The sequence below is a fragment of the Clinocottus analis genome, unplaced genomic scaffold (genome assembly GCF_023055335.1).
Source record: "Clinocottus analis isolate CAN_PGR_092001 unplaced genomic scaffold, fCliAna1.0.p SCAF_5, whole genome shotgun sequence".
In the NCBI taxonomy this organism is placed as follows: Eukaryota; Metazoa; Chordata; class Actinopteri; order Perciformes; family Cottidae; genus Clinocottus; species Clinocottus analis.
The window spans coordinates 19,932,657-19,959,539 of NW_027176207.1; the positions used below are offsets into that span (position 1 = coordinate 19,932,657).

The 26,883-nt window shown below is 45.8% G+C and overlaps 1 protein-coding gene across 1 annotated transcript in view; it reads right to left on the reverse strand.

Moving 5' to 3' along the window:
* Nucleotides 1-1,068: 1,068 nt before the first annotated feature.
* The window catches only part of fstl4 (follistatin-like 4), a 183,449-nt gene continuing 157,634 nt past the window's right edge, over nucleotides 1,069-26,883 (reverse strand). The window contains exons 8-16 of the mRNA XM_068600901.1: nucleotides 23,447-23,567; nucleotides 20,362-20,523; nucleotides 16,820-16,954; nucleotides 15,765-15,791; nucleotides 14,372-14,490; nucleotides 12,264-12,413; nucleotides 7,662-7,769; nucleotides 2,887-2,996; nucleotides 1,069-2,697 (exon numbers count right to left, since the gene is read on the reverse strand). Of these exons, the coding sequence (XP_068457002.1) occupies nucleotides 1,992-2,697; nucleotides 2,887-2,996; nucleotides 7,662-7,769; nucleotides 12,264-12,413; nucleotides 14,372-14,490; nucleotides 15,765-15,791; nucleotides 16,820-16,954; nucleotides 20,362-20,523; nucleotides 23,447-23,567 (1,638 nt within the window). The 3' untranslated portion in view covers nucleotides 1,069-1,991. The remainder of the gene's footprint in view (nucleotides 2,698-2,886; nucleotides 2,997-7,661; nucleotides 7,770-12,263; nucleotides 12,414-14,371; nucleotides 14,491-15,764; nucleotides 15,792-16,819; nucleotides 16,955-20,361; nucleotides 20,524-23,446; nucleotides 23,568-26,883) is intronic.

The following is a 26,883-nucleotide window of genomic DNA, read 5'->3' on the forward strand; positions in this document are numbered from 1 at the left end:
GTTGCGTTCAGCTGATTGGTGCTGGCTGAAAAAGCTTTATGAAGAATATATTTAGACGGGCCGATTCTGGAAATACAAAGTGGGAAGTTGATAGTTTTCTAATTTTAAAATTACAAACCTTGTATAGATAATAATGATTTAAATACGTACTTTAGCGAGAGAACACATTTTGCTTTCAATGGGAATCAACTGATTGAAAAATTGCTCCTGATTTATTTCATACGTCTATGACAGAGGTCGTAAGATATTGAGGACATTCATATTTTAGCTGTAGATGGAGGCTCAGAGCCGGTTTGCTTCGCAGCGAGAAAATAATGAATACAAACGAGAGACTGGCACCCATTCCAGTCCAACGTCTACGCGCCATCGAGTGTGAGCGAAGGTCTTCGAGACTCGGCTGCTGTCGAGCGGCAGAGATGTTTATTAAGAGCTGGCCGTAGCGTCTGACAACATTATTACATCTGCAGAAACGCGGCGGCGTCGTCGGCGTCGTCGTCGGCTAAAGGATCGACATCATGAAGATGAGTGCAAACGCAATCTACACAGAAGACGACTCAACCACAGAGAGAAGCGATCAATCTACATCTACCTCATCCGCTACTGAGGGTGAAGGGTTGCTGGTGTTTATTCGGTTGCGGCCTCCAGAGACAAAATACTGCTTTTGTTGAATTTTTGAAGAATAATGACGATGAAGAAACCTGTAAAAATGTCAGTAATTTTCCTCCTTTAACAATCGGAAACTTAAAGAACGTAATGTCAATGTTTCTAGTTCTGAAAACAGGCTGATACTTTTCTCCTGCGTTCATGTGTTTGCTATCCCTCCCTCCCTCCCTTCCTTCTCTATTTCTGTTCCTCTAAAAGCTGAAAACCACCACATGGCAGGTACAGTCCACAGTTGAGTGGCGCTGCACGGCTCTCTGGGAGGAAGAGTAAACGCTCACAGCCGGTCAGATAGCGGCCGGTTGATGCCGCCTCAGCGTGTCGGTGTCGGCGTAAAAACCGGAGTCGTTTCCCTGAGGGGGAATCTGCTCAGTGGTTTTCTTCTCTTCAGGCTCCACAGCACAGAGTGCTGCTGCTGCTGCTGCTGCTGCTGCTGCTGCTGCTGCTGCTGCTGCTGCTGCTGCTGCTGCTGCTGCTGCTGGACAGGAGGAATGACTGTGAGGCGGGCGGGAGAGACAGATTACACCGCCGCAAGAGCCCACGAGACCTACTGTTCGTTTTTCCGGTTTTTAGCCGCTGACGACGACGACGAGCTCTTTGGACAGACGGCGTGAAGAGAGGTTTGTGTGTCACCTCTCGCCGGCGACGAAGAGGAGGATGAAAGCTCTCGAGAGGGAGGAAAAAACGGCACGAGACCATGACGGATGGCGAATAAACGGACGGGGCTTGGTAGCGTTTCAAAGGACTCAGAACACACACACACACAGACACACACACACACTAGAGGCGGACGGGACGGACAGTTCGTGGTGATTATATGCAGCACTGGTGAAGACGACACACATCGTTGAGATAAACCCAAAAAAAAAAGAATCGGAAAAAGCTTTTTACTCTAAAAAAAGTGAGCATTGTGCATAGTTCGTAGTTCGTTAATAACCCCTCTGCAGGTACCTATTTGCTGTGATAACATGGAAGGAAGTGCAATAATGTACAATTCTGTATAGTCGAGTGCACGTAGATCACTGTTGCACTGAACGCATTGACACTTTCTCCCAAGCCAAAATATCACAACAGGGTTTTCTTAATGTTTTCTCAATTACTCTATTTTGAAGTGTACTTTTTGTTACAATAAACCCCGGCGTGTTTCCCCTCTGGCTCAGTCCCAGGGTTGAGTCCACAACGTATGTTCACATAAATCTTATAATAGGTAATTTGGCCTGATCTTTTCCTTTTATTACATCTTTTTTTTATTTAATAGACCATTCACGTCTGCCCCCTCATCCTACGCCTCTGGCTTTCTTTTTTTTATTTTATTTAAATCTTTCCTCTACTCATACCTCGCCGACCCAGACGACTGTGTTCCCCCTCTTGATGTCTGACACCTCGCAGTGCGGCGTCCTCTGTTTGCCGTCCAGGACGAAGACGGACTCGGCCGACGGCGTCACCAGGTACTGTCCGAACAACCCGCTGGAGACCACCACTCGGTTGGGGCCTCCCCAGGGCCAGGCTCGGGGGTCCAGGGGCTCCTTGAGGCTCCGGAGGACCTCGGTGCGGCCCGAGGACAGGTCGGCGAATAGCAGGTCCGTGCCTGAGGCCGAGGTGGCGACCGCCGCGTGCTGGTTGGACTCCGCGAAGGACGGCTGGAACGCCAGGTCGGAGACGGCGACGGGCTGCTCCAGCTCCCGGCTCAGGAGCAGCTCGCCCTGGAAGGACACCGTCTGCACCGTCAGCCTCATCGAGCCCTGCGGGTCGGGCGTCACCACGTAGCGGCCGTCCGGCGACACGAACGGCCGGCCCGTGACGTTCCGGTTGGGGCCCGTCACCGCGTCCGTCACGCTGTCGATGAGCAGCTGGGGCGGGGCGCGCAGGCGGCCCTTGCTCCGGCACTGCACGAAGTAGAAGCCGCTCAGGTGCGTGTAGGCCATGCTGACCGGCACGCAGCTGAAGTTCCTCAGGCTGATGGTCTTCACGCGGTGGAAGGTCTCCAGGTCGATCTTGTGCACCGCGGGCTCGTTTTTGAGGAAGACGAAGGCAAACCTATACCGGCAAAGTAAATAAAATAAAAAGTATAAATAGATTGATGCAAAGTTACAACAAGATTCTCATCCGCTCTTCCCTTCACAAGAAGGACGGCTTAGCCGACAGAGCAATGAGGTCGCCCGTGTTTTAAGGTCAGATGTGCGTGTGTGTGTGTGTGTGTGTGTGTGTGTGTGTGTGACGTCTTACCTCACGTGCGTGATGATGAGGTTGGTCGGGGGGATGAAGAAGTCGCTGACCCTCTGGAAGGTTGTGCGGATGGCGTGATGCACTTCTCCCACGCTGGCTTGAGGGATCACCTGCGGACGAGAAGAAGGACGGCATGAACAATAAATACATTAACAGAAGAAGAAAAAACGGATGACCACGATAAGCAGAGAATGTAAAAAAGACTAAATACGCCTTGACTATATTGAAGTCTAAGTTTGGACAAAAGACATTTACTATCCCAACACTGCGGAATATTTATATTTATGGACAGAACTAATAATCACTGAAGGGAAAACCCAATAATTGAGTACTTTCTGTACATTGTTGAACTGTTTTAAAATAAAAAAAATATAGTTTTAGTGTCGGCTTTGTCATCGAGCTGCACCGAAATGTCGCTTTTCAACATTTAAAGCTTTGGTTGAGGTTGTTTATGATGTTATCACCCTTAGAAATGCAGGAAAATATGATTTTTACAGGTGAGAAGTTGGGGAATTATCTTCTTATTAAGACATTTGGAATAAGGAATGACTCCATTAGTCACCTTTATGTTTCGGCTGTTTTTAATGCTTCTTCAACCCCCTCCAGCTCAAACATCGGTATCACCCTCCTGCTCTTATTGTTGCGATGCGTGAACGCTTTTCTCATCAGAATAAAGGCTCATATCTCCGGCTCAGGTGACACGCCCGTACATCCCGGAGGAGATAAACATCTGCAGTGGGCGACGCGGCTTCGCTCCTCTGATAAAGCATCTCCTTCAGGAAGATGGTTGTCTTAGAAGCCGCCGCCACAATAAAAGCCCTCATCTCTCATGTCACACAGCTGGCGCTGAATCAGCATGTTTGCAGAGCGGCTCCGGAGGCGCTCGCTCCTCTGACGAGGCCTCCGGTGACGCACCGCCTCGCCCGTGTGACACGCGCTTCATCACGCACGCCTGAGCGATCGGGTCACCGTCAAGGACGGGCGGGTTGTTTACGCGGCCGACGCGTGCGAGACGGCGATTATTAAAAGCCTCCGGTCGAGCGGCCGAGTGGAAACGGCTCGTTTCCCCTTTTTTTTGGTTTGACAAACCTGACATATTCTCAGAAAAAGAACAAAAACTCTGCAAATGTTGCTGGAGAGCGTGCAGAGTTTTAAAAGCTATATATACATATATATATATATATATATGTATATATACAAAACTGATGTCACCGACTGTGCCGCGCACGCTGAATGCCCACCAGGGGGCGCTGGAAGCACATCTCTGGAGTAAAAGAACAAAATTATGAGGTAAAAAGTCATAATTATTTGACTTTCATGACTTTCTATCTCATAATTTTGACTTTCTATCTCATAATTATGACTTTCTATCTTATAATTATGACTTTCTATCTAATAATTTTGACTTTCTATCTCATAATTTTGACTTTATCTCATAATTATGACTTTCTATCTCATAATTATGACTTTCTTATCTAATAATTTCGACTTTCTATCTCACAAATTCAACTTTTTATCTCATAACTTTTTCTGGCGTTCATGGGCTTCCATACTCTTCAAATGCACGCAAAATAAATAAAATAGCAGCTGGAGCCGCGGAGCTTCCTTCTCCTTCTCCATCCTCCCGACGATGTCATCCATTTTTAACCCGATAGATCCGGTTTCTCACCGCTGGAGACATGAAAAGAAATCCTCATTAAAAAATTAAAAAATAAAATCATCACTGCAGCTGCAGAACACAATGACGCCCGGTGATGAGGTTCAGCGGCGGCATCGTGTGCTATTGGTCTTCTTCACGCCACCGGCTCCTCCTCTTCCTCCTCCTCTTCGTCATCTGGGTTCATGCTCACACGCTGATACCTGAGGGGCGTCGGTTCTAACCCGCAGTCACTCTGCAGTAGTTTGAGTCGCTTTTCTTCTTCTATCCGACTGGAGAACATCATGATTGTGGGACGCGACCCCTCAAAAGCTCCAGCGTATATGTAGATATTTATATATTTATATGTATATATATCTTATTAACAGAATTGGCATAACCCCATGCGATCAGGATGACTCCTCGTGCGGCTGCAGGGGAGCAATGAACCCGTGATCGATTCCCTGGAAGACTCAAAGGCCTGTTGCTGAGTTTTGCAACTAAAATTAATACTTTGCTTTGTTTGATTCCCTCGAGGCGTGCGTCACATATTTATAGACACACGCACAACAAAAGACAGGAGACAGATGTTTGCTGAAATGCACATCAAATGTGTGTGTGTGTGTGTGTGTGTGTGTGTGTGTGTGTGTGTGTGTAATACTCCAACACTACATGCAGATTCACACTCTTGTTCACTGATTCTTTCATTAGATACTTTTATTGATGAGCGATATGTTTTAAAATGTAGTTTTTTTGTGTGTTTTTGTTCTTTTATCGGTAAAATAAATGCAGCAAAGGTTCCAGATGGTGCGATTCCTTTATTTAAATCATACGTATCCTATTATTAGACAGTTCCAGTGAGCTATTTGAAGAGTTTGGCTTCTTTTGTAGGAAGAAAAAGCGTTTGGGCATATTCAGGTGTTGTAGCTCCGCCCATATGAAATATAATCAGGTTGACCTTGTTGCAAAGACCCCACAATTTTGGGCTGATTAACTTGTAACGTATGTTAAATATTTGGAAAGCAGAAAGACAAAGTTGACTGAACATGAGGGAAGTGAAACAATCCAAATAAAACATATTAAAAACCTTCTCGTTCGCGGAGAGATTTAAAAACATGAATGGAAAACTTGTCGTTTCCCCGAGTCGACTCCTCGTCGTATTAATGATTTAATTCCTGATAATAATCAGCGTTTCAACACATATTTGGCGAACGCCGACAGAGAGAAAGACAAAGCGCCCGAGAGTTAAACGTCTTGTCGGCAGAGCGACGCGGCGCCGGCGGAGGGAAGGCCGAGCTCCTCGCCGCTGCCGCAGATCCTCCATTCATCTCCTCCACTTAGATCCACAACCACACTCTGATGTGTACACAGAGATACTGAGCTGTCCGACAAAGTACCACACACACACACACACACACACTCTGTGGACGCACACATTGACGCACAAACGCAACCCAACAGGTCAGTTCCTTAGTCCAGCCGGTAATGACATCACCAACTGTTTACTTGTGCTGTGATCTCTGCAATTGCATTTTTGAGTGACACACACACACACACACACACACACACACACACACACACACACACACACACACACACGCACACACACACACACACACACACACACACACACACACACGCCAGCGTTCTCTAGTTATTCATCATTCCTAAAGAAGTGCAGGGGAAATGAGTATAATGATAATAAACACAAAGAAACACACACGTGTGTGTGTTTTTCCTCCCTCACACAGTTCAGCCGTCGTTCTGCGGCGCTGCTCTCGTCCTCTGATTGTTTTCAAATTATAGGAGGAGAAAATTGTTTTCGGTCTGCGATGAAAAACATATTTTCATAGAATTTTCTGCTTCATTTATGATTATAACCTCCGAGAGAAGTCTACACAAACAACTCCAACACAAACGCCACAGAGCGCGGAGCGAGCATCTTACACACACACACACACACACACACACACACACACACACACACACACACACACACACAGCTTTAGATCCAAATAACAAACTTTCCTTTAGGAAAGTAGTTTAAAGTTTAATCACAAAGAATGTGTCATTTAGGGACAATTTGACAAACAACAGCTACACAACCACTGATTAACATTTTAATTGAACACAAACATCTACATGAAACCACTGCTGGTCAAAAGCAACAAACAGCAAACAGCACCGCTTTAAAAGAAAGAAAGAATTGATGCATTCTGGGGATTCGTTGCGCTGCACAGACCCTCTGCAGAACACACACGACCCGAGTCCCCTGAACACAACACAACACAACACAACACAACACAACACAACACCTCGCGTGATGAGGAAGGGATGCGAGCCTCCGATGGGACGCAGCGGCACGATAAACATGTTTGTGGCTCTTACTGAGATTACAACGGGATCCCTCGGTGGCTCGAGACACACACACACACACACACACACACACACACACACACACACACACACACACACACACACATATATGTATTACTGGCCCCATAAAAGCAGCAGTGCTCCCGCGGGTGCTCTGGCTCCGCCCCCCCCGAGGTGGATGAAACACAACCACACCTGTGATCATTCCTCATCTGTGACGCCTCCGACACCATCGGTCCACAGGGACGCCGGGCAACACGCCCACAGCGCCGCCAACGCCAACGCCAACGCCGCCAACGCCGCCAACGCCGCCGCAGCTGCAAATTGCTGTTTTTTTTGTTGCCGCCTTCGTAAATGTTCCAAACCATCGGAAGCAGATACTTATCACGCAAACGGGAAGCGGGAGCTCGATCAGTCAAGCTGGACCTTCTACAGCTCGTATAGATTATATACATACATATATATATAAATATATATATATATATGTATGTATATAAATATATATATTGCAAACACAGGAAGAGTTGTGTAGGCGTGCGGTGGCGATACGAGGATAATAAAGAAGAGAGGTTTACTCTCTTTAGAGCCGCACTCGGCTACTTTAAGTAAATGATGGAACAAAACAAAACTGCAATGGAGACGAACGCCCTGCGCCTCCTGATGGAGACGCTGGAAAGTTTTGGATTGAAGTGGATGAACTCAAACGACATCCGTCGTGTGTCAGACGTTTGGCGTCGTGGAGCCGCCGAGCGCCGCCGCTCACCTGGAGGGTCGGGTGCGTTCTGTCCATGTCGCCCCACGTCAGCACCCAGACCTGGTCATGTGACTTGTCGTAGAGCATCTTGACGGGGAAGGGATCCGTCGTGACGGCCTGGAGGAGAGAGAGAGAGAGAGAGAGAGAGAGAGAGAGAGAGAGAGAGAGAGAGAGAGAGAGAGAGAGAGAGAGAGCAGGTTAAACCAGCTGCTCTGCAGCCAAAGCAGTGGGTCTCGAACCTTTTTCTGTCTCGCTCCACTTTGGAGGAAGTAAAATGTTCGGGCCTCTCCGCCCCGACAACATGGAAACAACACGGTGCAACTTCTTGAGACTCCTCCATCCGTGTTTTGAAAATGTAAATCGCTTTGAAGTAAACCAGATCGCTCCATCTGACACAAACTAATAACATGAGCAATCACTTTGTTAAAACAATGCAAATAAAGTTATATATGTGCAAACAAATAACTCACATTTGGCTAAAAAGATGACCCAGGAAGCCGGTTGGATCCCTGTTTTCTCCTCATAGTTTCATGTTGAAGTGTCCTTGAGCAAGGCACTGAAGCCCCAGAGCTTCACAGCAGCTCAAAGCTCCTTCATTACTAAGGATGATGGGAAACATGCAGAGAATAATCCCCCCACTGTGAGATTAATAAAGCCCCCACCTGTAATACCTCCGCGGCCCACTAGAGGGTCGCGCCCCACAGTTTGAGAAACACTGAGCTAAATGGAATCAAAGTCTGGCACTAAAAAGGTGCTAAAAGGCATTTTACCCTCATTAAGACACTAATAATATGTGTCGTATGGACATGGTTTATTTATGATGCATCAACTAGAACTCTTTCCTTCTGTGGTCATTTAAAAACATGTATTTATATTCTGTTGGTCATTTCGACGCGTTCCCTTCTCTCTGTGCGGTCTCAATACAACAAGCAGTAAGATCCTGAACGCTCTACTCGCAAATATAAAAGAAACGTTTGAGATGAACAATACAAAATTGGCGGCAACTAATAACTGGATGTCGTTGGATGCAAAAACTACATTTATAAGAACTGCGAACGTGTAGAGGAGTTTACAGAAATACATTGTAGAAACCCGATCACTTGGAAATGCATCTTTGAGGCGCTGCAGTCTTCCTGCGCGGCGGCGTGCGCGGCGGCGTGCTCGGCGTGGAGCGAGCGGCCATGATGTGGAGGACCCCAGTGAGCATGTTTACACATACAAACCCGACCATTAAGCTCCGAGGGAACTCATCTCCACCGTGATGGAGACGTCTGACACAGTGCAGGTGAGCCAACAGAAGGAATACAGCGTAACCGGCAGAAGCCGTGAAGGAGGGGGGGGGGGAGTAGATTTGTGTGTATGTGTGTGTGTGTGTGTGTGTGTGTGTGTGTGTGTTTGTGTGTTCAACCTCAGGGCTGCTGCAATGTCAACAACCAGGAACAACACAATCCATTACGCTGCTTCTGGCCGGCTGGCGGGCGCTGCTGAAGCGCCCGCCAGCGGAGCGAGACCGCGAGCTCTGTGTTCAGTAATGGGAGGTCCAGCCAAGTGTCAACTCAGCGTGTGTGTGTGTGTGTGTGTGTGTGTGAGCTCCCTGCATGATGGGAGCAGAGGTAACGCCGAGGCCTCGATGCAGCGGACTGGTTTTTAACCTTTTAAAAACCTTTTAAAAAGGCACTGGATGTCTTGTATATTGTTATTTTCAGAGTAAGACGCGCTACTCGGATGACACTTGTTAGTAGGAGATGTCAACAGCTGGAGGTCGCCTGCTTGGTGCAGACACCTGCATGCTGGCAAAGGGCCCATTCGCCAGGTGAAGCAGTTCCAGGTCAGCCATGACAGCTGCAGCTACACGTCAGTGATGATGTCACTTCAACGGGCAAAAAGCTAAACCAGAAGTTGCTCGCTCGTGTTGTTCCACGTTGATCTTTGATATAAAAAGAGCGAGAGGAGAAACAAAACGTTTAATGGTGCTCAGACATCTTCTCTTGTATCACAAATCAGTCCTGAGGTTCTTCCCAGCTGACCAATAAACTAAAAACATCATCAGGTAGAAAGAAAAATAAATCATCCTTCAGGAAACCAGAAAAGATGATGACCGTAAACGTCGGGTTACAAGCTCCTACCGCTAGCCAACTAGCACTGCTGCTAGCTGGCTACAGCAGGGAGATAGCAGGGAGATAGCAGCAGCGCTAGCTGGCTACAGCAGGGAGATAGCAGGGAGATAGCAGAAGCGCTAGCTGGCTACAGCAGGAAGATAGCAGGGAGATAGCAGAAGCGCTAGCTGGCTACAGCAGGCAGATAGCAGGGAGATAGCAGAAGCGCTAGCTGGCTACAGCAGGGAGATAGCAGGGAGATAGCAGCAGCGCTAGCTGCCTACAGCAGGGAGCTAACAGGGACACTTACCGAAGCTAGTAGCGGCTTGTAACCCGACTTTTTACGGCAAATATCAAAAAATTAACTGTTTTCCCAGTGAAAGAAAAAGCACAACTAAAAGCTAGCAGACTGACTAGCTAGCATGCGAGCGCGTTAAAGTCACTCGAGGTCTCGGCCATCTGGCTTCATCTAATCAGCCGCGCTGCCGCGCGCTCACCTGGCGTCAGGTCGGACACATCAGAGCCGAGGTGAGATTCCTTTGTGCTGGAAAAAGATAACAAAGGTGCAATTTCCTCGCGTAGCAGCAGCATGACGGACACATGAAAGGCTGCATTAGTGCGGCGGCGCCGCATGTGTACGGCCTTCATCTGTCTGCTGCAACATGAAGAGGAAGACGACTTTTCACCAGATGGAGCAGAAAAAAAAAGCATCTGAATTTGTGTGTCGACTCAGGAGGCATCGATTGTGTTTTTCTTCCCTCTCTAATATCTATTATACTCTCTTCTTTGCGACAGTACAGGCTTATGAGTAAAAGATGAGGAAGTTGGGTGTTTTCTCACAAATAAAACTGGTTTATTCTCATATTCCAGAAGGGAAATATTACCTAGAAATGAAGCAATTTAAAAGGATAATTCATTTCCCATAAAAAAAAATGAAAGCAATTGTTTATTTCCGTCGGTATATTAAGTGCATTCGTTGTCTGCCGTCTTCTTTCTTGCTTGAAAGGCCATTGTTGAAAGGAAGCCACAAATGTGCTTTGTGGAAAAAAAGAAAGAAAAAAAAGCTTTGAAATCACAGAGAAAGCAGAAGAAAGAGGAAAGACGGCGAGGATGCATTAACCTGCTGCACCCAAAGGCCAGGGAGGGAGGGAGGGAGGGAGAGGGTGACCAACGGGAGAAATCAGTTCCACGGTGTCGGGGAGAAAGGAAAGGAAACAAGGCAGCAACGCCAGAAAGGTCACGACCTGAACTTCACACGTTGCACAAAGAAGCCGCCTGCGCTCCTCCTGTCATGACATCACTGTGATAACGTGCATTATTTTAGTTTTAACTGAAAAAAAAGACTGTCAGGCTTTTACTTTCCTCCCTCCCTCCCTCCTCTCCCGCCTCCTTCTCCTTGAGTCCTACTTCCTCCTCAGTATTAATGATGTTGACCCTGGAAAGAACACCTGAGGGATTCGGTCTCTAAACAGCCGTTACAGGCAAGATGAATGGCGCGGCAGCCGGCACCCACCTGGGCCCCGTGTTGTTTCCAGCGCTCCCAGGTGCGTTTGATTTATTTCCCCTCGCATGTGGTCTCCTCACATCGCCGGCTGGCGGGTCGAGCGCGCTTCGTGTCGGAGACGCCGGCCGACACGAAGCAGGAAACGCGCGGACGTGAAGCCACGGGGACGCGTTCCAACGCGATGAGCGAATGAACGATTCTCTGCTGTCGTAATGAAAGCTGGACGTCAGAGCGTTGTGGGTTCTGAGTCCGTCTGGATTCTTACTGGAGGAAAACTAACTGGGATGAATATCATGAAAGCAACGTTGGTGCTTTTATTTCAAGCGATACGTTTCACTTTCAGCGGAAAAAAGGCTTCAGGGACGAGGAAGATACATAAAGATACATAAAGAGTTATGATGTGACTTAACATCGGGTATTGATCCACACGAGGACGGAGGGAGTCGGGCATTGAACCCTCAACCTAGCCATAAGTTGACCATCCAGTATAATAATATATGCACCGTGTTGTGTTATAGTGTTCACTGTTGAATTGTACTCACAATATTTGCCCACTAAATTGTTTTAAGACAAAAATTTGCTCTGTGGCCAATTTAGATTTACGTCAAATATTTCTTAATCAATAAAATATTTTTAAATAAATAAAATATTTCTAAATAAAAAGAATATTTCTAAATCAATAAAATATGTCTCCATAAATAAAATAAATAAATGAATAAATAAAATATTTCAAAAATAAATAAAATATTTCAAAATAAATAAATGAATAAATAAAATATTTCAAATTAAATAAAATATTTCTCCATAAATAAAATAAATGAATTAATAAATAAAAAAATTCTACATTAAAAAAATGAAATATAACATATACAAAAATAAAATATAATACAAAATAAATAATACAACATTTAATTTTTTTTAATACAAAATAAACATTGTTCCTGTGCAGACACAGTAAACTGTTTCCGTAGCGTCCGCCTCTGACAGGTGGATGACTTTGGCTCCACCCACCTGCACCACCTTCTGAGCTTGGATGTCCACCACCAGCAGGCGGCTGAGCAGCGGCTGCGTCACGTAGATGTATTTATCCCGGATGTTGACCGCCGAGGACCAGACGCAGCGCTGCGGAGACACGCCCTCACCTTTAGGACACATCTCCTCCTGGAGGGGGGGGGGGGGAAGCAGAGAGCATGATGGGAGGAGGAAGACGAGAGCAGAGAGCATGATGGGAGGAGGAAGAAGAAACTACAGGAGAACAGGCCGCCGCACTGAACAGCAAGTTAATAATTAAGCCTATTTTTTGACATATTAGGGGGGGGCGGGGTAAAATATGGAACTATTAGTTATTTCAATTATTGATTGTTTAGTCCATAAAAAGAAAAAGGCCGAGCGCCCAGAGCCCAAGGTGTGAATTTCTTGTTTTGTCAGCTGGAAAGCAAAAGATGAACGAGCTTCTAGATCCACTAATTTAATCATTCAATGCTGCACTAATGGTGATATATATATATATATATATATATATATATATATATATATATATATATATATATATATATATATATATATATATACAGAGAGAGAGAGAAAGAAAACACTGTTCTTGCTAATATGAAGCGAGGCAGCTTCATATGTAAAGCACCTCCAAATCCAAAAGGTAGTTCAAAGAGCTTCACGTGATACAGAAGAGGCATTTAGAAAAGATATAAAAGAAACGCAATAAGAAGAGAAACGTATGAAAAGGATTTAAAAAGAGCAAAGTAGAAGAAGAGATTAAAAAATATGATGGAATAGAACAAAACAAGTCAGTGCAGCTGTAAATAAATAGTCCAAAGTGATGTAATAAAAGGTTTTAAGACTATTTAAAATGATAATATTCATTCCAATGTCCCACCAATAACACTTTTATGATTCAGGCAACTAAAAATCATCCAAAATGTTTCCGCTCCGACGTTAGAAATCGGATCGTAAACTTCAAGAGTTCATAAACGACGGCCGACTCGACTCCACGGTGCTGACAGCAACACACACACACACACACACACACACACACACACACACACACACACACACACAGAGGTCACGTTCCACCTCCAAAGTGGAGAAAGTGCTGCTCACAGCGGGCCCCGTCTAACACTTGGCTCATTGGGTTTGTATTGATCTCTAACTCGGTTATCCGGCCCGTGGAACCCAAATCCCTCCTGAGGAACAAGGAACCTTCACCTTCTGGAGCCCGTCGCTCCGTGAGAGGGACGTTCTCCAGCGGATTAAAAAACCTCGGGGTCTCCCTGCGGTCGACAGCGACTTCATGGACACGAGTAATCCCATCACTTTGGTGAGGGGAGGGAAGGACGGCTTTTTTTTTTCTTCTACGTGGAACAACAGAAAAGACCTGGAGGGGCTTACTGGTTTGTTCCCCAGTGAGCTGAACTGGGAGTTTGAAGAGGCCGCTCCTCTTCGTCGGTACGTGGATGAAGATCTCTTTCAGCTGTTCTTTATGCTTTTTCCCCCTACGTTTCAGGACACTTTTCATAAACAGGGGCGTTAAAGTGGTGCTTTTTGTCACGGTATCGGGTTGTTTCCTGTTTTATTTTGAAATCTCTCCTGTGTCCCTGCACTTCCTGTCCCTGTGATTGTCTGTCCCTGCGTGTTTCCTCCTGTGTCTCATCACCATGCTCCTTCCCCGAGTATTTAAACCCTGTTGGCCCGTTAAGGTCGATGGAGGAGGAGGAGGAGGAGGAGGAAGAGTTGCTGAGTGCAGAGAGAATAAAGTGGTTGTTGTTGTTGTTGTTGTTTTGAGCTCCTTTGGAAGATGGTACCACGATGCAATTAGGACCAGTTAGTGCGCGGGGAGTGAGACGCTGGCGTGCAGCCGCAGTGTCACGACCGCTGCAGAGCTTTTCTGAGCGTAAGAACTCAGTGACGTGATTTGATTGTGAAAGGCAGCAACTCAGCAGTTACACATGAAATCTATTTAGTGATACGAGGAGAGGGGAGGGGGGGGGGAGGGGCTTTTAAACTAACATACAGGCCGCTTACGTCACTACCTGACATGGCCGTTCTGCTTTAATCCTGTTGAGTCTTCTGAAAAACTGAATAAAACAATGCCAACGGGCGCTCACGTAGGTAGCGACGATCCTCTCTGTCCGCTTCATGTGTCTGCGTATCTCACACTCGCTGGGCTGCAGGACGGTGACGCCCTCATCGGAGAACACGTAGAACATGTTCCCCACGCTCAGGCCTGCAGGAGGAGACGAGAAAACGTTTACGAGTATGGAAACAAAAAAAGGGGAAACAAATGCAAATTTACAAAAAAACAGCAGAAAATCCCGCCGCTCTCATCTTATGTGACACCTGAGATGAACGTTTCAACGCCCCCTGCTGGAGAACAGGGATCTGTGATGCTGTTAGCACGCTATCACGTTAGCGGTGCCATCGCGAAAGGACTCGGCGGCAACGCGGCAGCAACACGGCACGAACATGTTAGCAGCGCGTCAGCAACACGTCAGCAACACGTCAGCATGCGGCAGGATAACGGCAGCGACACGGCAGCGACACGGCAGCGACATGTCAACAACACGTCAACAACACGCTGGAGCAGCAGGCCACGAGTTCGAGGCCTCTGAGAGGAAAAGGATTCTCATCTCGTTGTGTGAGCGCACGCCGAAGAGTCGGCGAGGATCAAAGTCTCTTTACAGCTGTCACATGAGCACAAGTACGTTAGCACGTTAGCACGCCGCCAGCACGCGCAGACTGAAACTATGAGGATGATTGATTGATTGATTGATTGATTGGTCGGCGTGTGAAAACAGATTCTTGCACAATAAGACTTGCAAACTACACCGGAGGAACGCAAAATATACATGTATATATTTAAATAATCATGCAAAATGTGTATGAATGCAGACACAATGTCGCACACACACACACACACACACACACACACACACACACACACACGCACACACACACACACACACACACACACACACACACAGAAGGAGCTCACGGTTCTAAACCACAGCGTTTGCTTGTGGCTCCGCTGTGAGATGATGTCAACACAACTGATTGTGTTTGCGTTGCACTCTCAACCGCAGTGTGTGCTCGTAACGATGTGGTAATAATACATATAGAAACATAAATATATATATATATGTATATATATATACATATATATGAAAAAGACAGACAAAAAGCCGCGAGCTCGTTTCCTTGTGTTTTTTCTGGCAGCATGCACTACTTTCCCGCTCGGGCGCGGCTGCGTCCTCGCCGGTGATCTGAGCAGCAGATTAGACGACAGAGAGGATGAAACTCCCGGCGGCGTCGCGGCGCCGCCGGGAGTTTCATCCTCTCTGATCGCGTCTTGAAGTAAAGTTTTTTGCTGGAGAGGAAAAAAAACACTTTGTGTTCCTTCTGCGAACGTGGGCATCAAGCTGCCGGAGCAACGAACACATGTCCACCCTCATGCTGCTCAACACGAGCACTCAGCGCCCGTTGAGGAGCGTCACGCCTTACCTTCTTCCCTCCACAGGATGTTGGCGACTGCAGGTCCAGCCGTCGAGGAACGGAGAAGGAAAACGAGGGAGGCGTGGGGGAGGAGAGAGAGAGAGAGAGAGAGAGAGAGAGAGAGAGAGAGAGAGAGAGAGAGAGAGAGAGAGAGAGAAAGAGAGAGAGAGAGAGAGAGAACATGAAATCACCTTGGAGAAACAAAAAGGAGACATTTCTTCCAGGGAACAGATTCCTCTCAGACGAATCACATCTGACGGCGACACAATGCACTAAATGTTCCTCCCCGGCGTGCGCTGGGTTCACGTCTCTTCCTGAATTGAGAAATCGCTCATCGATGATTCTGTTTGACTCCGGCTGGTGAACTCGTGGCGATGATGTAATCGCACGAAAGTCACGTGAAATATGTGGTTTGAGTGTCTGTCCCACGACACTTAAACGCCTCGTCGCTTTACGTCCGGGAGGATTTCATCATTTTACTCTTTTGCTGCTAAAAAGTAGAAACGTATGGAAGTCCACAAAAAAAAGTTATAATTATGAGATAATAAAGTCATAATTATGAGATAAATTATGTCTTTTTGTCTCATAATTATGACTTTATCTCATAAATATGACTTTTTAATCTCATAATTATGACTTTATCATCTCATAATTATAACTTTTTATCTCATAAATATGACTTTTTAATCTCATAATTATGACTTTATCATCTCATAATTATAACTTTTTATCTCATAAATATGACTTTTTAATCTCATAATTATGACTTTATTATCTCATAATTATAACTTTTTATCTCATAATTATGACTTTTTTATCTCATAATTATTTTTTTTAACACATAATCACGACTTTCCATCTCATTATTTCAACTTTTCATCTCAAAATACTGACTTTTATCTCATAATCTCGACTTTATTATCTCATAATTATAACTTTTTATCTCAAAATAATGTTTTATCTCAAAATGATGACTTTTTTTTATGTCTTGTGGCGTTAATAGACTTCCATAGGACTATATATAGATATGTACTTCATTCTTTTAAATCGTGACGCCGGCTTACGCGTCTTCTTGGCCGAGTCCTCCACGAACAGCGAGGAGATGTCCTCGTCCACGCCCACCTCGTTCTTGGCGATGCAGGTGTAGGCGCCGGTGTCCTCGTACCGGACGCTGCCGATCAGCAGCTCGCTGCCGTTCGCTACGAGGAGAGAGAGAAACACGGAGGAAGTCAACGCCGCATGATGGGAAACCTTTACGGGGTTTCTCCTGATCATGTGACGCGGGGATGATGCGTTCCAGGACAGCAGGAAGTCTCCACATCTTCCGTCGCAAACTAAAAGCATCTATTTGGACTCCACATCGCAGAAGGGAGGAGCAGCAGCGCGTGAACGTGTCTCACTGGAAGTACTGTGAAGTTTGACTTTATCCAAGAAGTTGTACTTGTGCACGAGTCGCTTTGGATATTGAAGTCACGTAAAGACACAGGCACATATGAAATGTGCACTTTTGGGCTATAGGCTAAGACAAACTGTCTTTTCCAATAAGAAATGTAAAAAAATGTTTTTAAATTTCAATAAAAAAGTGTAAAATCCAGTGCTACTTTTTTTTATATAGAAAAAAAAATAGTTTGGGATTTTTCAATTTTGAAATTGTAATTTCGCCAACCCGCTCTGCATCAGTACAACGAGGGCGGTGCGTCCCTCCACCGCTACACCGCCCGGTTGTGTTTTTTGTGTTATTGTGTGTTTTTTTTAAAAGGATTACTTGACAAAAGCAAACCTGGCGGCGGCAGCGGGACGACCAGGAAACAGAAAAGACAGAACGTTACTGTCGGTGTGGCGTCTTGAAGGAGAGCAGAAGGAGAGGGATTAAAAATAATAAACGTGGTGCAAATACTGCTGATTAATCACCGTGTGTCAGAAACTATCAGCAGCTCCTGTAATGAAAAGAGAGACTGGAACTAAAGCCACTCCTCCCTCCTTCTGGTCTTTGAACGCATCTCGTAAACGTGACGTTATGAAAACTTCTCCTTCCGGTTTCTCACTCGTTCTGCTGCTTTGTTGGCTTCACCGTCGCAGCCGTGTTGGATGTTGGATGTTGGCTGGAGGTGAGAGGTCACAGAGGTCACAGAGGTCACCGCGGGAGGCGCTCGCTTTAGCATCGAGCACTGTGATGTACGGCACTGTGAGTTTGTGTGACGCACGACAGTGAACGCACAGCGGGGGGGTTGTTGTTGTGACGGGCCGCGTTGTGTAGGAACATAAAAGAAAGTTCTCGTCCCTTTCAGTGCATCTCTTGAAGCATCCATAGCGCCGACTCTCCGTCTCTCAGTCGCTCTTCATCCTGTCGGATTTCTACTCTTCAACTAAAAGCTCTCAGACTGTCGGCGCTTTGTCTCCTCGCAGAAACTATATTTACCAAACGGTAACAAAGCCGTTCGCTCGCAAACGTCGCCCTCTCTCTCTCTCTCTCTCTCTCTCTTTTTTTTCCCACATTGAAAGTGATCGCTCCCCCTTTTTTAATTCATGCCCGCTGGGTTGTGAAATAAAAAAATAAAAAAAACCTTCCAGAAAGTTGACGCAAAGCTTTTCACATTAGTGAAATGTCTTCTGGATCCTGATATAATTCTCTTTTATCAGAGGAAGGGCGAAACGCTTTGAAGTGAAAGGAGCCTCCGAGCAGAACTTCGTAGAATGAGACGCCGCTTTAATTACTGCTAATTCATAATTATGTCCTGATCAATTGTTATTGAAAAGCAGTGAATCAGCCACTCATTAAATTAGACTTTTTATCCTCCTCCTGCCAGCCTGGAGGGGAAATGGAGGGAGGGCTTCTTTACTGGCAAAAAGAGGCCCGAGAGGATCAATAACTGTAGTTTGTTATTAAATAATCATCAAGAGGATTTCTATGTGAAAACCCAAACCAGCAGTTCATTTACCTTGAACTGCTACGCCCAAAAGGTTTAACTTTGTTAGTTAATCAAATGTAATATTATTATCCTGGTCTATTTGTTGTATATATTGTGCATTTGGCCTATTATTCAAGTCTCTTTTTTTCATATATTGTGCATTTTTCTTACATTTTATTGCGTAACCGTATGTTTAAAAGCGAAAAAATGTCCCCTTGTGGGATTAATAAAGTATCCATCCATCCATCCATCCATCTATACCTCCTGTGGTCTTATGAACACCACTGGAAGACGTTTAACTCTCAGTTTGCAGCTTGCAGCCGTCCATTGACCTCGATCAACGACGGATGTGATTACAGTGATGATTGCGCCTTCTTCCCACAATGCATGTGGGTCAGAGAGAGGAAAGAAGTCCTCTGGTGTCACACGTCAACACATTTGCTCTAACACTCGGCCTGATGCATATTATCCAGGTTGTTTTTTATTACGCAGGTTTCCGGGTGGCTTCAGCACCGGACAGCTCCTCTCAGCGCCGGACAGCTCCTCTCAGCGCCGGACAGCTCCTCTCAGCGCCGGACAGCTCCTCTCAGCGCCGGACAGCTCCGCCTCACCGCTCTCTATTTCCTGTTGGGCTGACAATCGATCCTCCTCACTGTCAGCGTGGGATTCAGGTTGTACTGGAGCCGAGTGCGAGGACGGGGGCCGCCATCTTTCAGGGTCTTCATGACACTCCTGACATCATGTGTGACACGAGGAGACGAAAGCTCCAAAAAAAAAAATGTTGGGGCCAAATCATGTCGTATCATTTATTCTCATGATCTGAAGACATTCATTGGCCGTATGAATGGATGTTATATTCATAGTCAAAGTAATATATCTTTCTTTGGGTATTATTTATATTAATCTGATGAGGTTGTATAAGAGGAAGGGGCGGGACTAAATTTTCTTCATGTAAACCGAGACATCGGCACAGACTTTGACTTCAGACTCGTGATTTTGTGAAGTTCGACACAAAATCGACAAAATGAGTTGAACGTCTCCGGCGTGAGTCCCGTCCCGTGTCGCAGGATAACGCCAACATGCTCCACTGGGTCTACTCTCCCGCTGCGATCTTTTCACTTAACTAAATGTTGGTCATGAAAACCCCACTAAGTCCTGCCCCCTCGCCTCTCGCCCACACGAGACGGCAGTGTTTATGTGATGTGAACCCGGCAGAGGCGGCCATGTTGGAGTGTCTGAGGGTTGGTAACAGGCTATTAGCACAGGTAATGACCCACACACAGCCAATAAACCCTCCCTTAATGAGAACTCGGCCATAAAAAGAAGAAGAAAAAAGTGCATCGCTCTCCTCTGCTCCTTCTCTCTTGCATTGAGTGCTTTTGTGGCCCGGATGCAGTATATTTCATTTTATTTCCACTCTCCTAATCCCCCTTTTCATTCACCTCTAAAGTGTGTTTGTCAAGGGAACAAAACTAAGAGAGTTTGAAGGAGGCCGCAGCAGTCTGGGCTCCATCACCTCCGTATGCAAATGAATGAAAACAAAGAGGACGACACATCACCGCTGAGATTTGAAGAAAAAAGGAGTTAGCGCGACAGAACAGCGTTGGTGCAGACTTCTGCAGGTGACTCGATGTAGTGAAACGTGCTCGAAGCCGACGGCGCCGAATAATCAGAACAAAACAACAACAACTCCTCACCGAGCAGCGAGAGCTGCTTGGAGGATCTGGGCAGCAGGTCCATCCCGTTCTTCAGCCAGAGCAGTTTGGGGTTGGGGATGCCGTCGGCGTGGCAGTGGAGGCTGGCGGACACGCCCGGCTCCTGGGCCTGGGTCTCCGGGTAGACCAGGATCACTGGAGGGACTGCACCCACGAACACAAACAGAAGAGGAGGGGGGGGCGAGTGAAAACCTAATTACACACTGTTTCATGGGGGGAGTCCTAGGGGAACACACACACACACACACACACACACACACGGAGCTGCTGCAGCAGCAGGAGGCGGGGAGGAATTTGCTTGAACCCCGCCACAGAATATATTCACACATAACGAGAAGCTCTCGGCTGCTTTATTCCAGCTGGAGTCCTGCGTGGAGTAGATGTTGGACGTATCTACCACTTACCGCCTCCTCCGGGGAGAACGTCCGCATGGAGGGGGGGAGGGGATGAAATATGAGGTAATAGTTTACAGGAACAGGTAAGATGTCATTTTCTGGTTTTGATGCAGAGCCCCTTCACACATCTTGACAGCTCAGTTTATTCCCCTCACGACCCCTCCACCCCTCCACAGCTCTCCGCTCTCGCTAATGCAACATTACATATGCTTACTTTCCCCCAAAACGTGTCTTTCATACATCAAACCAGAGTAGTGCACCATTTACTATTCACTGTATGTGTTAGTTTAATGGGAAAGGGGAGAATACAAATAAAAAGTTCTCATGCAACCATTTGTTTTCATGTTTTTGAGCCTCTAAATACTTATCGTCACCTTTTCTTTAGTTGACAAAAATGATTTTCTTGCCTAAATCATCTCCTCGTGATGCTGACCACCTCTGGTAAAATCTCCTCCATCCTCAGTTGAACAGCTGTGATTCGATAACGGCCTCACGTCAAGAGTGTGATGGCATTTTGAAGCTAGCATTGATAAGCTAGCAGTTTAGTTAGCATTTTTGTCATGGAAAATCTCACTCGAACAGAATATTAGTCATCATAAGATAATTACAAGTGAATGCAAACGTGTGTCATCGCTTTAGGACAGCGTCGGACAAACGCTACACGCTACACGTTACACGCTAACAACAAAGTGTGTTATTCCTTTAACGCGACACAACGACGGCTCCTCCACTTAGCTCAATGCGGCGCTTGGCTCTTTTCCATTCAACCTAATCTCACCTCGTCCTATCTGGCGTTCAAAACCTTGACTCTCACACACACACACACACACACACACACACACACACACACACACACACACACACACACACTCCTCTCCCGAGGCCCCGCCTGCCTCCATCACTGCCTCCCATCACGCTCGACCTTAAATTCAGCCTTATTTCTTTTCAATTAGCGTCTCGGAAGAAATAAACAATCCAATCAAACCGATCGCCTCTTTAAAGAGCTTTAATTCAAAACATTTCCTTCCGTCTTTGCCCCTGTGAGACAAAAATACAGAAATGTGTGGAAGCTACAGTGTATCTTTGATTTGTTCTGGTCCAGGTAGGAGGGCGTTTAAAACTCCCTCCCTGGATTACGACTGCAATAACTCTCCAGTCTTAAGACGGAGGAGCGGCGAGGCTCCGACGAGACGATTCATACAGACGGCTTTCAGAAGTTCAGCCGGCCGACATCCAGGTGAGTGTGTTTTAGCTTTAGTAGCTTCTCTCCGCTGCAGAGAAGCGAGTGTGTTCAGCCTCGTGCGAGCGGCGACGCTGCTGCTCTATACAGCCAGAGGAGTCGCCCCCTGGTGGTCAGGAGAGAGAATGCAGCTTTAACATATGAAGAATAGACTTCTATACAACCAGAAGAGTCGCCCCCTGGTGGTCAGGAGAGAGAATGCAGCTTTAACATATGAAGAATAGACTTCTATACAACCACAGGAGTCGCCCCCTGGTGGTCAGGAGAGAGAATGCAGCTTTAACATATGAAGAATAGACTTCTATACAACCAGAAGAGTCGCCCCCTGGTGGTCAGGAGAGAGAATGCAGCTTTAACATATGAAGCGTAGACTTCTATACAACCACAGGAGTCGCCCCCTGGTGGTCAGGAGAGAGAATGCAGCTTTAACACATGAAGAATAGACTTCTATACAACCAGAGGAGTCACCCCCTGGTGGTCAGGAGAGAGAATGCAGCTTTAACACATGAAGCATAGACTTCTATACAGCCAGAGGAGTCGCCCCCTGGTGGTCAGGAGAGAGAATGCAGCTTTAACACATGAAGAATAGACTTCTATACAACCAGAAGAGTCGCCCTCTGGTGGTCAGGAGAGAGAATGCAGCTTTAACATATGAAGCGTAGACTTCTATACAACCAGAGGAGTCGCCCCCTGGTGGTCAGGAGAGAGAATGCAGCTTTAACACATGAAGCATAGACTTCTATACAACCAGAGGAGTCGCCCCCTGGTGGTCAGGAGAGAGAATGCAGCTTTAACACATGAAGCATAGACTTCTATACAACCAGAGGAGTCTCCCCCTGGTGGTCAGGAGAGAGAATGCAGCTTTAACACATGAAGCATAGACTTCTATACAGCCAGAGGAGTCGCCCCCTGGTGGTCAGGAGAGAGAATGCAGCTTTAACACATGAAGCATAGACTTCTATACAACCAGAGGAGCCGCCCTCTGGTGGTCAGGAGAGAGAATGCAGCTTTAACACATGAAGCATAGACTTCTATACAGCCAGAGGAGTCGCCCCCTGGTGGTCAGGAGAGAGAATGCAGCTTCAACACATGAAGCATAGACTTCTATACAACCAAAGGAGTCGCCCCCTGGTGGTATTTTAAACTTCTATATGTCGTAGCGGCTTAATGGCAGAATCACGTCTTGTATGACTTTACAGTAACTTAGTTTTTATGTGTTTTACATGTGCAACCATCTGCTACAATGTTGCGCTGCGTAAATCCACAGGATGCTCCGTCTTCCAGACATAAATGAATTAGCTTTAATTGCCTCTGGAGGCCGACGCCCGGCGCCAAGAAGAATAAGAAGAATCCCCTCGCTGTGGGAACCGCGGAGAGAAAAGAAAAGCGCTCGGTCCTGCAGAGCAAAGTAAGAAAAGGAGCCGCTACTGACCGTTCACCTGCAGCACATGGGTCTGGTAGAGGTCTTCGTAGCCGTAGGCATGGCAACTGTAGTTCCCCATGTGGATGGTCGTCACCTTGGTGATGTAAAGGGAGCCGTCGTCCCCGAAGTCCTGTAGACGGAGGAGGAGGAATTAAGTAAAGAAAGAAGAGGAGGAGGAGGAGGAAGAGCCACGGGGAGTGAAGGGAGCAGTGATGGAATACTTAAGGATGTTCGGGGTGAAGCAGGAAGAGGAGGGGTGAGGGGGGGGGGGGGGGTGATCGGAGGAGACAAGGGAGAGGGGGAAGGAAAAGAGTGATGTGAGCGGGAGGAGAGACCATGAATCAGTGTGTTTCCCCCCGTTGAGCCCAAGCGGGCGTTGGGGAATTTGATCCCCTTCATCCCGCCGCCTCCACTTGATCGATGGCGAAGGGTTAAAAATACAACGCCCATTAGGTTGATGAACGAGCGCGTTGTTGTCGTGCGGCGGCCACCAGGGGGCGGGGGAGAGGGAGGATTGGGGGGGGGTGGGGGGGGGGGTCACAGTTTAGGGGGCGGATTACCGCATTAAATAGTTCGCCGTCCCGAGTGGTTAGTGCGAGGGTCGGCGTGACAAGAGGAACGGGGGTTGAAGACGGACTCCAGACGGCCTTTAAAAGCACTGAGCGCACGATGAAGGTGAGCGATGCAACGGCGCCGGCGAGGGCAATTAAAAGCGAATTAGGCCATTTTTTTGGGGGGGGGCGCTGAAAAGTACGACTTTAATATAACCGGGGAGGTTGTGTAGGATACGCTTTGGTTTAAAAATAAAACGCTCCTGTGAGGATGATGATCCTCTTGAGCGGCGATTTTTCGTGTCATCAATCGAGAGAAAATCCCTCGATGTCAGTGAACGACCTCACGGCAAAGCAAACTGTAGAGCGAGATGTCGTGAAAATAGCAAATAGCTGAATGTACGGATATTTTAAAGCTGATTATTGGTGCTTTCCACGAAATATATTGGTATCATTTTGATAAATAATTAGCAGTAATGTGGATGTAATGACTAAAGTGGGTGAAAGCAAATAAATGATCAATTAGTTAAATTCGTTTATGAATTAAATATTAATGCGGAAGAAAACAGTTATGCTATTAAAAAATGTGACGTTGAAGCACATCCAAGATTTGCAACTAAATCACTTTTTTTATCTGATTTTTTATTTTTGGATCGATGAAGCTCAATAATAACAATACGATAAAATAATATATAATAACAAAAACAATATCAATACAATAAATACATGAAAAAATAAAATAACATTAAAAAAATTCAAATTAAAAATATTAAATTAAAAAAATATACTAATTAAAATAAATATATATACATTTAAAATTTAAATAAAAGATATATATACTAATAAAATAAATATATAAATGAAAAGTTGAATTTAAAAAATAAATAAATAATAATTTCAATAAAAATCGACTTGGAAAATGTGAATGAATGAAAGAATTTAAGAACATTTGATACGTTATTGTAGACGGGAGGTTTTGCTGCACATAACAATGATTTATTTTCATTATATGTTCTAAAGGTCTGAGAGAAAAACTCTTAAAAGAAAATTACAGGCTTTTATTCTCATCCAGATTAAATTATATACTTTTATAACGTTCAAAGAGCAGTCGAATAATTATTCGTGTGGCTTCATTCAAAGGAATGACATTAAAGTTGTACATTGACGTTTGGCATTTCAGTCGTTTTTGACCTTTTCTTAATTCATAATCATCATCGCTCTGTTTCATAATACATAGACAAAACGCCGACGTCATAAAAAATCCAATTGCGTTCACTTCGCGGCAGCGACGTACAATGAAATGAATGAATGATGCATATTTATTTTATTAACCGGTAATTGCTGCACACGTACAGCAACTGCTAGTTAATAAAATAAATATGCATCATTCATTTCCATAATTAGTTTCTCATTCCTCGCGCTCTTCGGCGGATGCAGACGGCAGAAGCTACAGCGTTAGCCGCCGCCGCCGATATCATTATATTACATTATGTATTATATTACATTGCTGCTGAGTCCTTTTGCTGTGAAGCAATTAAACGTGGAGAAACGGATCAGAAGCCTTCAACCCTGATTTTTTAAAATTGTTTATTCAGTTTCATAGATTTTTCACAGCACTCGAGTGCAATGTAGTGTTTATTGAAAAGCTGTCAAACGTGCTTTTGAAGGAATTCTGTATAATTTCTGCTGACTGGTGAAATTCTCTGTTACCTTCTTATAGATGATGTGCTATTGATCCTGTGCATCAAGTTTACAAGTATAAAAATGCCCAATGGAAACGTCTAATGCATCCTCATTAAAAGCACCAGTGTCAGATGTTTGACTTTTACAGACTTATTTTGATGTCTATAATCTTATTAGTTATTAATAAAACATTATGTAGAAGAGAAAGTTGTTCAAACTGGCTGAATAGACCAAAGAGACACATCGACTTGATCTGGTTGTATAGAAGTCTATGCTTCATGTGTTAAAGCTGCTTCTAGCTGACTTCTATACAACTCTGGTTGTATAGAAGTCTATGCTTCATGTGTTAAAGCTGCATTCTCTCTCCTGACCACCAGGGGGCGACTACTCTGGTCGTATAGAAGTCTATGCTTCATGTGTTAAAGCTGCATTCTCTCTCCTGACCACCAGGGGGCGACTACTCTGGTTGTATAGAAGTCTATGCTTCATGTGTTGAAGCTGCTTTCTCTCTCCTGACCACCAGGGGGCGACTCCTCCACTTCTCTCTTGATGTTTGATGGTCATTTGGAGTCAAACAGACCATAAAGCAGGCAACGCTTTAGGGGCGGGGCTACAAGGTGATTGACAGGTTGCTACCATAGTGTTTTTGTCTTCCTAATTTAACCCTTTAAGTGTGTTTTCAGTAAATGAAAGTCGTAACATTCTGGTCTCTTGGCCTTTTTTGGTTGCAAGAAACCAAGATGGCGACGGCCAAAATGCCGAACTCAAGGCTTTAAAATGGCGGTTCACAAACCAACGGGTGACATCACAGAGGCGTCCACGTCTCATGGACAATCTATGGTTTCATCTTTAATTTTCTCTCTCTCTCTCTCTCTCCGCTTCGGCGGGAACTCATTATGCGAGCGACCTCGGGCGCCTTCGCCTCTTCCTCAAGCCTCCACCTTTAACACTCGGCATTGTTTATCAGCTCGACATCGCAGCGGACCAACGGGGGAGTCGGGGGGGCGGGCGGGGGTCATTAGCATGCAATTAGCGAAGCTGTGATCCGGCGGCGGGTAAAGCGAGGGCCGGCGGCGAGCTGTCACCTGTGCAGACGAGTCTAAACGGCAGCGCGGCCTCGAAGTTCACGGAGAGAGTGAAGCTTCTCTTGTAGTTTCGGGTCGCAGTTTATAACAACTACACGCTATTTAGCCTCATTTGAGCGCGAGTGAG